The 18,222-nt window shown below is 35.8% G+C and overlaps 2 protein-coding genes across 8 annotated transcripts in view; both read right to left on the bottom strand.

The window, feature by feature from the left end:
* LOC101242009 lies at positions 1–14,844 on the bottom strand. Of its 5 annotated transcripts, XR_003396257.1 has the most exons (16): positions 14,761–14,844; positions 13,864–14,122; positions 13,068–13,210; positions 12,416–12,585; positions 11,903–11,998; positions 11,400–11,480; positions 10,994–11,088; positions 10,339–10,428; positions 9,607–9,769; positions 8,485–8,620; positions 7,488–7,711; positions 6,783–6,989; positions 6,627–6,703; positions 6,068–6,258; positions 5,670–5,790; positions 5,093–5,203 (listed from the first exon to the last, which is right to left on the bottom strand). XR_003396257.1 is itself a non-coding variant. In XM_026836176.1 (15 exons), exons 1-15 carry the CDS (start codon positions 6,788–6,790, stop codon positions 606–608), a joined length of 2,268 nt encoding a protein of 755 aa, XP_026691977.1. In that variant the 5' UTR covers positions 6,791–6,954; the 3' UTR covers positions 1–605. The 5 variants fall into 5 exon arrangements, 4 of the variants coding, with proteins under 4 accessions (XP_026691977.1, XP_026691978.1, XP_026691979.1 ...); XM_026836176.1 differs by lacking the exons at positions 7,488–7,711; positions 8,485–8,620; positions 9,607–9,769; ... (6 more) ...; positions 13,864–14,122; positions 14,761–14,844 and adding exons at positions 1–810; positions 1,115–1,224; positions 1,279–1,405; ... (5 more) ...; positions 3,972–4,047; positions 4,441–4,624 and having other exon boundaries at positions 5,068–5,203; positions 5,652–5,790; positions 6,783–6,954; XM_026836177.1 differs by lacking the exons at positions 7,488–7,711; positions 8,485–8,620; positions 9,607–9,769; ... (6 more) ...; positions 13,864–14,122; positions 14,761–14,844 and adding exons at positions 1–810; positions 1,115–1,224; positions 1,279–1,399; ... (5 more) ...; positions 3,972–4,047; positions 4,441–4,624 and having other exon boundaries at positions 5,068–5,203; positions 5,652–5,790; positions 6,783–6,954.
* An 876-nt stretch (positions 14,845–15,720) lies between these two features.
* LOC100179573 (oxysterol-binding protein-related protein 6) overlaps positions 15,721–18,222 on the bottom strand; it is a 14,389-nt gene continuing 11,887 nt past the window's right edge. For all 3 annotated transcript variants that reach the window (XM_026836179.1, XM_026836180.1, XM_026836181.1), the window contains exons 16-18: positions 17,856–17,982; positions 17,109–17,231; positions 15,721–16,481 (exon numbers count right to left, since the gene is read on the bottom strand). In XM_026836179.1, coding sequence (XP_026691980.1) covers positions 16,373–16,481; positions 17,109–17,231; positions 17,856–17,982 — 359 coding nt within the window. In that variant the 3' untranslated portion in view covers positions 15,721–16,372. The remainder of the gene's footprint in view (positions 16,482–17,108; positions 17,232–17,855; positions 17,983–18,222) is intronic.

Genomic DNA, 18,222 nt, shown 5'->3' with positions numbered 1-18,222 from the left:
TTTGCTCTTGCGCATCTGTCTGTTTATTTTCAGAAAATTTGTAACATAGTGACGCATTTACGCAAACATAACCTACGAACAGAGTGCGTATGACAATATAAAAGAACTCGCGAACCACGACATACAGACGCTTGTGTCGCAAAGTCAACAGAACCGGCATACCAAAGATACTTGGATTTTATAACCTTGAATGAACAAGTTCTATGACCCACGTTTTAGTACATTAAATTTAATGAACTTTTACAATATGAAAAGTGCTGTACTTTCATATATAATAGGGTGGGGAAAAACGGGACACCTTTAGCACATAATATCAAAATATTCTGACCGTGTTTTAAACAATTAACAACGGTCTATGGAAGTCGGGAAGATAAGATTCTTTAATTCTTTGTTTACTACAGAATGGAACAGGAAAATAGATTGATAAGGTGTACCATCTTCCCCCACCCTACTATATTAACAACCTTGAAAATGCAGGAATGTTTGTATTAGTAATTTTACTAATCTGGGTTTAAAAATGTTCGACGAAATAAGCCTTGACGAACAGAGTACATCAAAGCATTCGATTTTAAACAGCAGTTTGGGTATAATATCGTCTTTGCTTTTTACATGGATGTAGATAGCAGAGCACTGGATGTTGTTTTTCCATCCTGATCAGGAATAACATCCGGAATTCGCAGTCTTGTGTTCCCAGGATCTCCGTTATTCCGGTTAAAGGTTTCATTGTGTTGTATTTTTCCTAACCGTAACCCACGCTGGTGAAGCGGGTTTTCTATACGGGTTGTGGAGGTAGGGTTTCTTTGCATCGTTCTAAAAGGGTGAGTTTAATTATGGTTATATATTTAGAAGGGGGAATGTGGGACGCCTTTATATATAGTACGGTGGGGGAAGATGGGACACCTTTTTATAATATTTTCGTGTTCCATTCGGTAAAAAAAAACAAAAAAAAAGAACTATGAAATCGTATCCTCACGACTCCCTTAGACCGTTGTTAATTGTTTAAACCACGATCAGGATATTTTTGGCTAAAACACGATCAGGATATTTGGATATAATGCGCTAAATGTTCCGTCTTCCCCATCCTACTAGGCTTAAAATGTTAAATATAATTTACCGTTTTCCGCAAGACAACTTGATAAGCAAATGTTGAACAGCGTTCGAATACAATAATGGGTTAAGAGCGCTGTTGATTGGTAACAGAACTACAGCAGAGACAGCATAAGCCTGGTGAAAAAAACATTTATTTGAAAATAAGGCCCTTCTCTGTTAAATACTTACATTTTCCGAGATTTTGTAACCAGAAATGTTCATGAACGCCATAGTACAGACGGGAAGCCAACAAGCTATGTCGCTTATCACAAGGTATGTAATTCGTCGAAACATCGAACTGTGCCTGGAACTCATGCTGTTAATGTTTTTTTTTTTCATTTAAAAGTGTAGTACTGTAGAATAAGATGGGACACCTTTGGCTCATAATATCTAAACATTCTTTTCGTGTTTTAAACAATTAACAACGATTCATTGCTGTCGTGAGGATACAGTTTTATAATTCTTTGAATGTTCTTTGTTTACTACCAAATGGGATGAGAATAAAATGAATGTCCCATCTACCCCCATCCTACTATAATTCATACCTGTTTCCGTATTTCGTCACTCTTTTCTTGCTTTTAAGGGCGATAAGCAAGTAAGCGGCCAAAATATATAGAATTGAGAAGAAGTTGAAAAAAATGATAATCTGGAACAGAAAATCGTTTGTGAAATTAAACAGTATTATTTATTATATATAGTATTGTGGGGTAAGATAGGACATCTTTTGCATAGAATATTCAAACGTCCTAAACGTGTAAACAATTAACAACGGTCTATGAAAGTCGTGCTGAGGATATATTTTTATAATTCTTTTATTGTTCTTTGTTTACTACCAAATGAGACGAGAAAATAGAATTAAAAACTGTCCCAACTTCCCCCGACCTACTATACCACTTAACACAGTTGCATACCATCGAATGTCTCCATGCAACGTCTTTTGTCGTCACATAAAGTTTGGGCATGCACACACTGTGCACGCTGTAGTATCCGAATTCGCCGCGAAAACTCCCAATTTTATCCACAATAGTTTTTCCAAATACGTTCCAAGTATTATCCAACCAAATCTAACAGAGAAAAAGAAATAAAAAATAGCTTTTGTCAATACAGGGTTTTCTGAAATAATTTAGAAGGGTGGGCGCCTTTAGCACATAATAAAACCCTTAATACTGGTTGTGTTTTAAACAGTAACAATAGTCTTATGGAAGGCGTATAAAGGATACGCTTTTATAATTATTTGAATGCCCTTCGTTTACTACCAAATAGAACGAAAAAATCGAGTAAAACTGTGACTTATCTCCCCCAACCCTACTAGATGATTTTCCAATGATTGTAAGATTTTTACTTTTGAATGCTCCACAGCGACCTCGTGCGACTGGTTTTGGTGAACGTCTTGATAAAGTGTAAAGCGACGACAGAACTGCAGAAGCGCATCTCTTTCCACAACATCGCTTGTGAAATACGGGTTGTGGCTTATCCAAAGATGAGAGGTGTAATGATACGAAACAAGTGGACTCAGGGGAATAAACGCTAAAAAACATAATGTTCAAGTTACTTCAAACCCATTAACGTTAGCGCGTTTAACCCAGAGGTAATGGGTTCAAATCTCTTCGCTGCTACCATTGTGAGCGTATGTGTTCGTGAAAATGACACTTAACGGCAGTTGCTCCAACCCAGTGGTCACCAATGGGTTGTCCAAATTATCAGTCACGCGTAAAAAAATGAAACAATACACCCGTGTTTAACGAGTGTCGTTATCCGGCCACGTGAGGATAAAGTAAGAAGTCACAAACAAAAATCGTTACAAACAAAAAGTAGGAAGTTACAAACATAAATCACCACAATGCTTACCTAATAACAGAGCGATTAACCAAGCAGAGATCGCAAAGAGCATCGTCGTTTTGTAATTCACCCTTTGACTTCGAAACGGCCAAAACACGCCGTACAAGCGATATGATGTCAGTAGCAAGAGAATGGAGACTGAAGCCAGGCATGAAACTACAGTCAATGCCCCCAGATACCCACATTTGTCGGAACTTCGCCATGACTTATCGTCCTTACAGTAGCTCCCAGAGCGCCAAGCTGCTTCAGTACCGAGCAACAATAGATAAACACCCATGAGTAAATCAGCTAAAGCGAGGTTGATGACTAAAACATGGTTGACTTTTGCAAACGGTCTTTTGTTCCGAAAACGCTCATCTGACCAGAGCAGGCCGTAAAATGTTTCAAAAAGGACGGTAACGTTTCCTGTCAAAAAAGAAGAAGGTAGTAGTATGGGGGTAGGGGTTACCGTATCCCATGACTCTTATAGCACATTTTTATTATTTAAAACACGATTAGGATATTTGGACATTATGTGCTACAGGTATCCCGTCTCCCCCCACTCTACTGTATAAGGTTTTATTTTTGGTGTTGTACTAAATTTATGATCACCTGCTATAGAAAGACCTCCAATTATCCATACTAGATAACGGAGTACCGGTGACTTGATCATTTCTTCTCGCGAAGCAAATATGTTTCGCTGAAAACTGTCCGGTGGGCATTCATCACTGCTGTCTAAGCAGTCAGCTTTTCCATCAGCAATGAAACGAATAGGAATAAAAAACGGTTCCCCTGTCGCAAAAGTGATTGGTATTTTTATACTGAATTCAAAATATAGTATTGTGAGGTAAAACGGGCCAACTTTCATTCTATTTTCTCTCCTATTCAGTAGTAAATAAAGAAGAATCAAAGAATTGTAAAACTGTATGGACACGACTTCCATAGACCGTTGTTGATTGTTTAAAATATGATCAGGATATTTGAATTTTATGTGCTAAAGGTCTCCTGTCTTCCCCCACTCTGCTATATTGTTAAAAAATGCACGTGTTTAAGCCCGCACCGACCTCCTGTACAATAATAATGCTGCGAGCAATTCATTTCATCCTGTTTGTTTTGGCAGTCAATCACACCATCGCAGATCTGTAGCAAAAAAAAACTTATTATTTAAAAAATACAGCGCCGTGGCTTAGTGGTTAGCGCGCCTGCTGCCTGTGACCCAGAGGTAATTGGACTCAAGGCTCGTAGCCACTACCATTGTGGGCGTCTGTATCCTTAGGCAAGACACTTAACGGCAAATTGCTCCAACCGAGTGGTCACTAATGAGGTTGTTCAAATTATTAGCCATATATATTCAATAAAATATTAATCCAAAAAAACAATCACCCACAGAGTAAAATGCATGGTAACTCGTAAACTTGCACGAGGTGTATGAAACAGAACATCATTGGTATAACGATTGTCGTTTTCCGGCCACGCGAGGATAAACTAAGTTACATTCCTTTTTTCATGCAGTTAAATTAAAAGATAACAAACCTGTGTCGTTGAAATGTGAATCTGTCCTTCGCCAGTAAAAGATGATTCTGTTGCCAAATTTTGGCAATAAGTTCGGTTCGGGCAGTTTAGTTCGTCGTCTCCATCAGGACAGTCGCGTGAAAATCCATCGCATACTTGGGGTCCTTTCAGAAATACTCCGCCTTCTTTACAACGATAGTAAAAGCTGAAAGTGTGAACAAGAACAAATGAATATAAAGTAGGGTAGGGAAAGGGCACATTTAACACATAATATCCAAATATCCTGACCGTGTTTAAACAATTAACAACGCTCCATGAGAGTTTGTTAAGGTACAGTTTTACATTATTTTGAATGTTCTTTGTTTACTACTAAATGGAACGAGAAAATAGAATGAAAACCCTACTATATGTATTAATGCGTGCATTTTTTTGTTTCGCTAAGCAAGCATTGGACTCGGGATATTATAATCTGTTTTCACTCGCTTTAAAAAGATTTGGCCCGCATTTTAGCAACTGTACACACCTGTTTTACAAGTAGCCTGACATGGCTTAAAGTTCTATTCCAAATTATACGGCCATAAAAATGTATTTGTGCACATTCAACTATTTTTTTTATTATTATTCAAATTCAATATATATGCCACGTACCCAATGCCGACCAACAGCGACACGTGGTGACAATATTCCGGCAACGGATTGGAGCATAATTCACTTGAACATTCGTCTTCGAAGTGAATACACTGTGGCTGACCGTCACAAAGGTGGGCTCGTTTTCCAATAAAACCTATTATGCATTCACTCATTTAAGATAATAAGAGGAATTATTTTTAGGCCGAAATCAAAACCTGAACTACTTTTACAAAACTTTAATTAATCTTACATCACAACTTGAATAAGTTTTATTTCTACTGAGAACTGTTTTTTTTTTCATCAAAATTAAGATTATTTTTATATCCACAACTTACACTGCTTGTACATCACAACTTAAATCAATTTATGTCGGGACTAATTTGACGAAAAAATTTGAATCAGTTTGGCACTATATAGCTCTTGTTTTTTGATCAGGTCAGGATAAACGAGTGGCATAGCATTTTTTTGTGAAGCATTTCGTTTGACAGCAAAGAAAAAAACAGGGTGTGTGAAGATGGGACGCGCATTCATTCTATTTTCTCGGGACACCCTACTATAATTCTTTAAAATGAGACATAATACTTAATACGTAACATGTTTACCGGGAATGTTCGTTGTACCTGATGTATGACATTGAAAAGATGGCGAACAAATACTTCCATTGCCTTTAGCACATTGCACAGCAGATGTACAGAAGTTTTCATCATTTGCGTTTGAACAGTCGGCTTTACCATCGCATACCTGTTGATGAGATAAATATAAAATAAATATATATGTCTTTTACTCGCTTATTTGGCATTAGAATGTAAATAAAACGTAACGCTGTTGTTACAGGAGACGAAACGTCGAAACATACTACGTTTTTTTACACCAGATGAGCCGCTAAAAGATGAATGAATGTAACATACTTTATCCTCGCGTGCCCGGAAAAAGACAGTCGTTAAACACCAGTGTACGGTTTCATCACCTCGTGCCAGCTTACAAGTTACCAAACAAAATTAAAACGGTTAATCTGTACCTTTTCACGGCTAATGCATCTATCCGTGCACTTAATCTCTCCAAAAGGACACTGGAAACACGGTTCCCCAGCAACATTAGAGTTGTTGTGTCTATTGTAGCAAATATCTTGGCAAATTGCGGGCGATTTTTCACATAGACATTCGTCAGACAAAAGAGTACAGTCAAAGTTTCCATCACATTGATTTTCCACTAAAATAGAGCATTTTTTTATTTGTAAATAACTTTTTTTGGGCAGTATCCTCGCATAGCCGGAAACGGCAGTCGTTATAACGCGGGTGTTTTGTTTCATACACCTCGTGTCAGCTTTTACCAAGTATACTACTTTGTGGGTGATTATATTTTTTGATTTTTGTTTAGGTATGGCTAATTATTTGCACACCCCATTAGTGACCACTGGATTGGAGAAATCGCCGTTAAGTATCTTGCCCAAGGACACATACGCCCACAATGATAGCAGTAACGAGCTTTGAACCAATTACCTCTGGGTTAGAGGCAGACGCGCAAACCACATCGCCACGCGGCGGACAATTTTGAACTACTTTTTCAAACATATTTACCCGGTATATATTTTCGTTCCCCAATGCAGTGAAACAGTTTTGTATTCTTCACTGATGTTCGGGATATTTTCTCCTGGCTTAAATATGCAAGAAAATATTGTCATTGGTATTACCACTGTCATCACGGTGTCGCGTATATTTAAATATCGTTCTTACTTGATCATTTTGACTTTCAGTCTGGGTCCAACTTATATTAAGCAAATCTAGTTCACGGTCACAATCACTGACAGAGTCCATTGTTACGCTTAATGGCAGCCAGCAGTTCCTAACAACAGGGTGTCTGGTGCGAATGCATTTAAAAATGTCACCTTCTTTGGAAGATTCATCGCTGTCGTCTAAGCAATCAGATGTACCGTCACAAACCTATTGTATGCAAAAAATACGCTATTGAAAATAAATGAGATAACTTGAATAATTGAATGAATGTACCTTGTTTTATCCTCGCGTGGCCGGATAACGAAAGTCATTATAACACAGGTGTTCTGTTTCATACACCTCCTGCCAGCTTACGAGTTACCATGTATTTTACTTTGAGGGTGAATATATTTTGTTAGGTTTTAATTTTTTTCATGTATGGTTGATAGTTTGAACAACCCATTAGTAACCACTGGGTTGGAGCAGTTGCAGTTAAGTGTCTTGGCCAAGGACACATACGCCCACAATGGTAGCAGCGACGAGCCTTGAACCCACTACGTCTGCGGGGTAATAGAGGCAGGCGCGCTACCCACTTGACTTAAACGGCAATACGCGACAGAAAATTGGCCAAATCGCTTAAAATTACAAATTTTTTTTTCAACCCCCCAAACCAGACTCAAAATTGTCACACCTGACGGAAAAAAACAACCATAAATATAAACTCACAGCCGACCGCTGTACGCATTCACCAGAGTTGCACTGAAATGAGGACGCGCACCCAGGCAGGCATTCGTCGCTCCTGTTGATGCAGTGTGTGAAGACGTCACATGCCCACGGATGGTTTATACTTAATGCGCATGATTTGGTTGGGTTAAATAAAGTTGTGCACTTGAACACGTCATCACTCGAATGTTCGTCATAATTAAGTTCGTCTGTACCATCCTTGCAATCTGTTGATTAATCATATACTGTGGGTAAGATGAGAGACCTTTAGCGCATAATATACTACAATGGGGGAAGATGGGACACTTAAGCACATATTGCCAAATATTTCCAAAATCAAAAAAGATGACGGTTTTTGGGTAATACCACGAATTAGTACTATCATTTATTAATTGACACCACTTTAATAAAATATAATAAAACACACGAGGAGTTATTTAGCGATCCGCACAACAGGTGAAATTTTACAAATTTGAAAACACACAGGATAAGATAGGACAGTTTAAAATCATTGCTAATTTTGATTATTAAGTGTATTTATAAATAGGAATATACGTAAACAACACGAAATAATAATGTACGCATTGAAAATGAGTTCTAAACATTCTTTTTCTAGCCCTGTTGCTATAGTTTATAATTTTTTGAAAGTTCTTTGTTTACTACCAAATGGGACGGGAAAATAGAATGAAAAGGTGTCCCATCTTACTCTAACCTACTTAAACCGTAGCAAGTCAACGCGCTTGTTATATAGTAGGGTGGGAAAATGGGACACATTTTCTTCCGATTTTCTTGTCCCATTTGTAGTAAACAAAGAACATTCAAAGAATTATAAAACCGTATCCTCACGTCTCCCATAAACCATTGTTAATTGATTAAAGCACAATCAGGATATTTGGATATTATGTGCTAAAGGTGCCCCGTCTTCTCCCACAGTATAAGTGTAAAAACTGTGGTGAAATTTGCCTAAATCCTCGGCCAAATAGAATACAAAAAAACTTACCAAATTGGCCGTCACAAAATTGTTCAAGTCGCAAGCATTTTCCACCATCACACCAAAACGATTGCTTTGTACACTTAGGCTGGCACTCGTCTTCTCGACCAACGCAGTGGTCGTTTACGTCGCACATCCAAGCAGGCTTATCAAGATAAATATATGTGATAAAGCCAGTTATTAGGTTCAACATGCTTAAAAAATTGGATATCTACAAACATATAATACTGATATAATATAGTACGGTGGGGAAGATGGGACACTTTTTCATTCCATTTTTTCGTCGCAATTGGTGGTAAACTAAAAACATTTAAACAATTATAAAACTGTACCCTCACGACTTCCGTAGACCGTTTAATTAATTGTTTAAAAACGATCAAGATGTTTGGATATTATGTGCTAATGTCCCATCTTTCCCCATCCTACTATACTTTATAATAAACCTAAAGTAATACGCTATAAAACGTAACTACTGCAGTACAAACTAAACTAACTGGTGACTAAGCGCACAACACGACACAACAAAAAGCGTTAATTACTCGACGCGTGCAGCACGAAAAAAAGCGCCAGAATGCTATCAAGGCGAGACGAGGCTACGAGTGAACTCTGCTACCTAAATAGTAATATGGGGGAAGATGGGACACCTTAGCACATAATATCCAAATCTTCTGATCGCGTTTTAAACAATTAACAATGGTCAATGGGAGTCGTGAGGATACGGTTTTATAATTCTTTGAATTTTCTTTGTTTACTACCAAATGGGACGAAAAAATCGAACGAAAAGCTGTCCCATCTTTTCCAACCCCTGCAAAATTATCGAGCAAAAATGCAAGTATATAAAATTCAAGTGTCTTATTAGTCTTTACGCACACTATTGTTTCTATTAGAAGTTTAACTTGATAATAATTAAACATAAATGGCTTTGTCTGCTAGGTGTATAAGTGACCACGCTTATTTTCTTCCAATTAAATGTAAATATGATTTTAACTGTACGCGTGTTTTAACAACTATTGTATTGTCGCTATGTCCTGTCTTTTTGTTTAAAATATGTTAAATCTTCGCTACCGTAATCGAAGAGACAAATAAAGTTAATATATTATTATAATTATTATTAGCTTATAGTTTAAGCACCTGATTCAGCATACACGTTTTATTCGAAGAATTTCTAACATTCCTACAAAGTGGACGAGACTCATTGAACGTTCTGTGTAACTCGTCGCTTCCGTCAATACAATCAACGTTATCATCACAGAACAAGTTTGCGGCAATACATTGACGGTTCGCACAGAAAAATCTAAAATATTTTCATTATTGCTACAACCCAGTGGTCACTAATGGGTTGTCCAAATTATCAGCCAAACATAAAAAGGTAAAAATTAACAAAAAATATTTACCTACAAAGTAACATACATGGTAACTTGTAAGCTGGCACGAGGTGTATGAAACATAATACCCGTGTTATAACGACTGTCGTTTCCCGGCCACGCAAGGATAAGGTATAGGTTGCATTCATTCATTATAGTAGAGTGGGAGAAGACCACACGATCTGGATATTTAAATATCATGTGCTAAAGGTCTCCCATCTTCCCCCACCCTACTATATATACCGGTGCCGTGACGTAGTCGAGATATAGTAGGCTGGGGAAAGATGGAACAGCTTTAGCACATAATATTCAAATATCCAGATCGTGGTTTAAACAATTAACAACGGCCTATGGAAGTCGTGATGATCCAGTTTTATAATTGTTCAACGGTTTTTTGTTTACTACCAAATGGGACGAGAAAACATAATGGAAAAGTGCTGTAACTCTTCCCTCAATGTATTATAGTTAATGTAACAAAATAATAAACAATCCAACCAACTTATGCTTAGATTCACATCGCTCCAAACATTCGTCCGAACTATCTCCACAGTCGTCCATACCGTTACAAACGTTTTCATCGAAAATGCATCTGCAAGAATTGAACAAAAAATAATTATTTTTAATTATGTGTTAAATAAGGATAAATTACAAGCAGTTTTTTTTTTTTAACAAAACAGATATTTCGCTGAAAAAAAAAATTAACACGTATAGTATAGGGTGGGGGAGATGGGACATCTTTTAATTCTATTTTCTCGTCCTATTTGGTAGTAACGAATAACATCCAAAGAATTATAAAACTGTATCCTCACGACTCCCATAGACCGTTGTTAGAAATTTAAAACACGATCAGAATATTTGGATAATATGTGCTGATGTGTACCACCCCCCACCCTACTATATCTCGACTACGTCACGGCACCGGTATATATAGTAGGGTAGGGAAGATGTGACACCTTTAGCACATAATATTTAAATATCCTGATCCTGTTTTAAACAATTAACAACGGTCTATGAAAGTTGTGAAGGGACAGTATTATAATTTATAATTTTTGTTTTGTTTACTACCAACTGCGAAAAGAAAATAGAATGCAAAGATGTCCCATCTTCCCCCACCCTACTATATATTTTTTTAATTCAGGAAGATTAACTATTACCTTGAGTTCCCACATACGAAAGTGTGAGCGCAGTTACATTCGTCAGTCGTATCTCCACAATCATCGGTGTAATCACAACGCAAAGCTTCAGTTACCTCGTAATAAATTCATTATGTATATTATAACGTTCAACATAAGTTATATAGTAGAGTGGGGGAAGACGGGACATCTTTAGCACATAATATCCGAATAGGGGGCGGAAAGATGGGACACTGATAGCACATAATATCCGAATAACCTGATCGTTTTTTAAACTTCTATATAACAACGGTCTATGGAAGTCGTGAGAATACAGTTTTATAATTCTTTGATTTTTTTTCTTTACTACCAAATGGGACGAGAAAATAGAATTAATAGATGTCCCATCTTCCCCGACCTTACTATATATGTTTTGCATTAGCCTTACCATGTTTCCGTTGCCGCAAACAAAATCATCACATTTCATTTCGTCACTTCCGTCCAGACAGTCGTTTTTATTGTCGCATAACTGAAACAAGGAAATAGCATCAACTAAATGAATGAAGGAATAAATGTAGCTTACTTTATCCTTGCATGGCCAGAAAACGACAGTCGTTATAACACGGGTGTTCTGTTTCATACACCTCGTGTCAGCTTACGAGTTACCAAGTACGTTACTTTGTGGGTGATTTTTAAAATAAAAATTTCTAAATAATTTAGCGACCGAATTTTACGCATAAAAGGACAAGCATGTACGAAATAAAATCGATTTTATTCGATTAAAGGTATACGTATACTGTGGGGTAAAATGAGACAAATTAAAAAAATATTATCCAAATATCGTGTATTGAACAATTAACAACGGTATATATGGAAGTCGTGAGATACAGTTAATGGAAAAATAAGGTGTCCCATCTTTCCCCTTACCCTACTATAAGAAATAGTAATTACTTGACTAAACTTGTACATCGTCATTCTGTCCGGGCATGTAAAGCATTGTTCTGGTTGTTCCACTTCGCATAATTCATCGTCACATATTTGAAAGACCTGTTAAATAGGAGGAGTATATAAAAATGAATAAGTATGGCAACTTTGTTATTATGCCTAGGTGTAGCGACCACACTTATTTTCTTCCAATTAAATGTGAATATGTTTCTGCTATAAGCGTGTTTCAACAACTGTTGTTTTATCGCTTTGTCCCTTTTTTTGTTTGAGATATTTCGAAATCTTCGCTACCGTAATCGAAGAGATAAGTAAAGTAAAGTTATTATTATACATTATGGTGGGGGAAGCTGGGACACCATTTTTTTCCTAATTGGTAGTAAACAAATAACATTCATAGAATTATATAACCGTATCTTTACGACTTCCATAGACCGTTGTTAATTGTTTGAAACACGACCAAGACATTTGGATATTATGTTCTAAAGGTGTCCCGTCTTCCCCTAACCTACTATATCATACCTTTCTGCAAAAGCATTCATTGTGACATCCAATCGTACACTCGTCTCTTCCATCAATGCAGTTTATTTCTCCGTCACAAATCTGGCCATTTGTGACGTAGCTGACCCCGAGAATATTGTTCTCTGGTGAGCCGCAGCTATACCTCTTACAGTTCATTTCATCACTGAAATCTAGAGTAATTTAACGATTAAATTTGTTCCATTTATTTCGGTCAAGTTATCGAAGAACGGAAAAGTTTACAAAAGTGAAAAAACGGGTAGTAATGAATGAAATTTATTTCGTCTCTACCGTTAAAATAACGAAGAAAAGGAGAGTTGACAAAAGCGAAAAAAATGTTAGTAACGGTAAAACAACAGTTATCAAAACACGCTTTTATGGATAAAACAAAAAAGGAAATATTTTTTTGTATAATTAGCTTCACCGTTATACCTTACAATACAATACAATGAAAAAATAATTTTTGTAAAGGTAAATAGTATTAGACAAGATATGTTTTTAACTGTAAGCGTGTTTCAACAACTGTTGTTTTGTTGCTATATCCTGTCTTTTCGTTAAATATATTTCTAAATCTTCGATACTGTAATCAAAGAGACAAATAAAGTAATAATTATTATTATTACAGGAATGAAACTTCTTGCAAAGCTATACTGACCAGCGCAATCTCTATAAGCATTACAACGGTGCTTCGCTAAAATAGGAGGACATGTAGTTGAGTTCCAGCAGTCTTCGTCGTTATCACCCACGCATTGATTGTTGATTCCATCGCAAATCCAGTTGCCCCGTAAAGCGCACACTCTTCAATATATTTGAATGAATGAATGTAACTTATTTATCCTCGCGTGGCCGGAAAACGACAGTCGTTATAACACGGGTGTTCTGTTTAATACAGCTCGTGCCAGCTTACGAGTTACCATGTATGTAACTTTTTGGGTAACTTTTAAAATAAAAAATTGCGTAAATAATTTAGCTATTGAATTTCACGTAAAAATGGACAAGCATGTAAGGAATAAAATAGATTTTCATAGTTCAGCTAAACAGATTTGTAGACTTCATAATTTAATATTTATAGCAAAAGGGGGCTGACACTTTTAGCACATAATATACTGATCGGGTTTCGAACAATTAACAACGGTCTATGGGAGTCGTGAGGATATGGTTTTATAATTCTTTGAAGGTTCTTTGTTTACTATACCAAATGTGACGAGAAAATTGAGTAAAAGGGTGTCCCATCTTTCCCCACTCTACCATATATATATTATTCTTCCATATCTGCTGAAATTATTGAATTGAGTTGTTGCTGGCTGCACGAAATATAAATATAGTGGGGTGGGGTAAGTTGGGACATGGGTCAAAACGGTTCACCTTCTCTTTTGACCCCCCCACTATTTAAAAATTCGAGTAGGCATTGTTTTTAAGAAAACTGTCATATTATTGGTATATTTTTTTACCGAATGGTTTCTTCTCCAAACTGATCGACGTTTACTTTTCTGCATGGTATAATATTGTACATAACCTTCTCCGAAACTTGCATTCGTAACACAGCGAAGCCAACTTCGTCACTGGCGTCCGGGCAGTCGATCGAACCGTCGCAATATTTGTCTCCGCTTATACACGAACCATCCCAGCACGAATATTGCTCTCTTAGACAAGTAACTGCCATTTGATTCGAAGGGAACTGTCCAGTAGAGTTATCGGCATGCCATGGCTCTAAAAGGTGGAAAATTCAATAATCGAGCGGGCTTAAGTATTCAATACGGTGGAATGAGCTGTGACAGTGTGGTCTTTGACATTATTATATACTCAAGCCTACGCACGCAAGCGTTAACGTTAATTGGTCCTAATGCTTAAGCATGCCTATATAAAGCAAGGCATTTGAAAACATGACTTCTATTTCGCATACATAACCAATAATATTGTTGGTTTGGTTTTAATGGAAACGTTCTATACATAAACGCGAGGAAATTTCTAATCTAAAGTCAGGTCATCGTCTTAATACGATTATTGGATCGTTTGTTTTAAGCAGTAGACCAGTCAATTTAATCGATGGCTATCAAATTACTCTTTTACTTTCTAACACATAAAGCATAAACATACAGGGTAAACCAGTGACCAAATTATTTCATATATAGTAAGGTGGGGGAAGATTGGACACCTTTAGCACATCGTATCCAAACATTCTGATCGTGTTTTAAACAATTAACAACGGTCTATAGGAGTTGTGGGGATACGATTTTATAATTCTTTGAATGTTCTTTGTTTACTATCAAAAGGGACGGGAAAATAGACGAAAAGATTTCCCATTTTCCCCCACACTACTATATTATGTCCGCGCATGTTATACTTACCGAAATATCTCTGAGAAGACCCGATTTTTATTAGATGCAAGATAACAATACTAGTAAACAAACGAATCATTCTGAATTTCCTAAAGCAGCTAAATCACAATATAGTTATAACGTACACGAATAAACGTTATAAGTTATTACAAATTCCATTAAAATTTCTCATTTCCGACGAAACTTAAATTATTACAAGTACTACCAACAACAAAAAAAACACGCATACGAGCCGGGCGAAATCAGTATCTGGTTATATAAGACCGTTTTGAGCTGTATTCACTGCAACAACTTCAGTAACGACATATATAACATATACTACTAAACAGATAGCATATGAATTTACAACCACATTAAATCGAACGAAACTGAAAGGTCTAGTTTATAAGTTATACACTGCGCCCGAATCTGGAGCCTGAAATAGCTTTGCTATTTTCAAGCTCCCCTGTCAATCAAATTTGCCTTTTTCCCCCGTCTCTATTCACCGAGAACATGAGATCGTCTAATTGTGCATTAGAGCACATCCTACTCCAAATTACTTTTACTGTGAATGAAGAAATTTAGGAAGTGGCGTGCGACAGGTTTAATAATCGATCGAAGAAGAACGATTAAGCATTCATAAACACTAACTCGTGCTGTGGGCTACTATCGCGCGATCATTTTAAGTAAATTTAAACTTAATAATCAATAATTTTAGTTTTGTAAGTACATATAATACACGTTTAGTGTTAACAAGTGTTGTTTTGTTGCTACATTCTATCTTTCAATTTAAAATATTTCTAAATCTTCTCTACCGTAATCACAAATAAAGTTATTATTATTATAAAACTATTTTTTGTATGCTTTAAATTGACTGGCACTCTTTAATATTAACCATAACTAAATGATTTGACAGTATTTCACAACTAACAATTTTAGAACTCAAATATACTAAACTTCACAGAAAAAAAAAAAAAATGAAGACACAGATTTTTTCCATAAAACAGTCCATTTTTCCATAAAACAGTACAGTATTATTACAATACAATCATGTTTCAGTTATTATAATGTGACCAAAACATTTCATAGCAATTCAATTTTACAATAAAACTTTAGTTATTTATTCATTTCCCAGAACCTTGGCATTAAATGTGATTGTTATAAACAACATAATTTTATTTTTCTATTTGATACATTAGTATATAATAGCTATACTATTGCATTACAAAAAAAAACTGAATGGTGTAAATTTGTAGCTGTATAATTTAGTGTATATAATTGGATACTAAAATTTGCTGCATAAATTGTGTACTGGTGCCATGTAAAACGGCATTAAATACACCGGATGTATATATCGATAATAAAATCAGTACAGATTTTACACAAAAATAGAAATGTTGGCTTAAAAATTAAATCCATGCAAAACATATAAGCAGAAACATGAAGTGCAAAATGCATAGAAACATTGGCAAAGAATATGTGTTGCTGATATTGTATTATTAATCTGTCTGTCAATAATTGTATAAAAATATTAATCAGTGTTGTTATACGTATTAAGGCACTAAGTGCACGGCGGGTTCCAAATGCACATGTGCAAGAAAATGTGTGGCTGCAATATTAGATTCAAGCGAAATGTGAAATGTTACCACAATGCAGTCTGCTTAGCTAAATGGTTTGCGAATCCATCTTTTCTCCACTGCCAATAGTTTCCAATAAACATCCAGCTTTCAGTGTTGCCTGATGATACTTTCCTATAAAATAGAAATCCTTTAAATTTAACACTTTTCCATAAAAAAGAAATCCTCTAAATTTGACCACTATTGATTTTTCTATAAACAAAAACCTAAATTTAACACTTTTCTATAAAACACATTTTTTTTAAATTTAAAACTTTTCCATAAAAAAGAAATCCTCTAAATTTGACCACTTTTGATTTTTTTATAAACAAAAATCCAAATTTGACACTTTTCTGTAAAAAAGAAATTCTTTAAATTAAACACTTTTCTTTAAAAAAAATCCTTTTAAATTTGACACTTTCCTATAAAAAACAAATCCTTTAAATTTATTTATCTCTGCATTTTTACATGTTAGGTTTCCAAAGGTAATGGGTTCAAGACTCTTCGCTGCTACCATTATGGGCGTATGTGTCTTTGGGCAGGACACTTAACGGCAATTGCTCCAACCCAGTGGTCACTAATGGGTTGTCATAAAAAATGAAAAAAATCCCAAAAAAGTAATCACCCACAAAGCTACATACATGGTAACTCGTAAACTGGCACGAAGTGTATGAAACAAAACACCAGTGTTATAACGACTGTCGTTTTCCGGCCACGTAAGGATAAAGCAAGTTACATTCATATAGTAACATATTGCATTACTTGAAATACTTTGGCAGGTATTCAATGTTGTTGGCATCCCTTAGTCGTTTCTGATCCCTTTGTATTTGTTCAACTCTTTGCTTTTCCATCTCCGCGCCATCCACGTCACCAACTTCCAACAACCTAAAACATGAACCAATTTGCCCCCAATGTCATTATATAGTAGGGTGGGGAAGATGGAACACCGTTTCGTTCCATTTTCTCCTCTCATTTAGTAGTAAACAAAGAACATTCAAAGAACTATAAAACTATATCCTCACGACTCCCATAGAACGTTGTTAATTGTTTAAAACACGATCAGGATATTTGGATATTATGTGCTAAAGGTGTCCCGTTTTCCCTCACCCTACTATATATATTATCATTTTTACAGCAAAACCGCAGTTGTTAAAACAAGTTATGGAATTATGGATAAAAAGTGTGGGGAAAGTGTCAGTTAATAATGTGGCTGTTAAATCCAGATTATATCGTGTAAAAAGAGCCGGAAACAGAATCGAGGGCGAAAAATTCACATTAACTTTACATTCGATTTGCATGAAATAGTATGACTTTAATTTCACTTAAATTTTTTAATTCATTTTTTTTCTGTTTTTTTTTTCATCTTTTAATTTTTTCTTTCATACAGTAAGAATGCTTAAACAGGAAAAAAATGTAATTTTTTTTTCCGTTTTTTTCATTTTTCCTTTCATGCAATAAAAATGCTTGCGAACAGGGAAAAATGAGAAATAACAAAACTTGTGAAACAACCTCTGATCTGGTCGAAATCGAGTGTCAGTGTGCGGAAGAACTTTTCTTTCATGTTCAAGAAGTTCATTTAATTGAATCGCAAATTTCGAAAACCCATAATGACGCTCAAATTCATGGGGCATGACACCTGTTTATGTACAATTTTGTAAAAACAAAAAATAAATTCCCAAAAAACTGTATAACTGTTAAGCTTTGACCAAAAAAATCTAAAGGAATTCAATTGAATGAATGTAACTTACTTTATCCTTGCGTGCCCAGAAATGACAGTCGTTATCACACGGTTTAACCCCTCGTGCCAGCTTACGAGTTACCATATATGTTACTTCATGGGTAATTATTTTTTATTTTTTTGGATTTTATCTTTTTT

This window comes from Ciona intestinalis, chromosome 9, assembly GCF_000224145.3.
Source record: "Ciona intestinalis chromosome 9, KH, whole genome shotgun sequence".
Taxonomy (NCBI): domain Eukaryota; kingdom Metazoa; phylum Chordata; class Ascidiacea; order Phlebobranchia; family Cionidae; genus Ciona; species Ciona intestinalis.
Note: the sequence above shows the minus strand (reverse complement) of the source record. Positions and strands in the feature narration are given on the sequence as shown.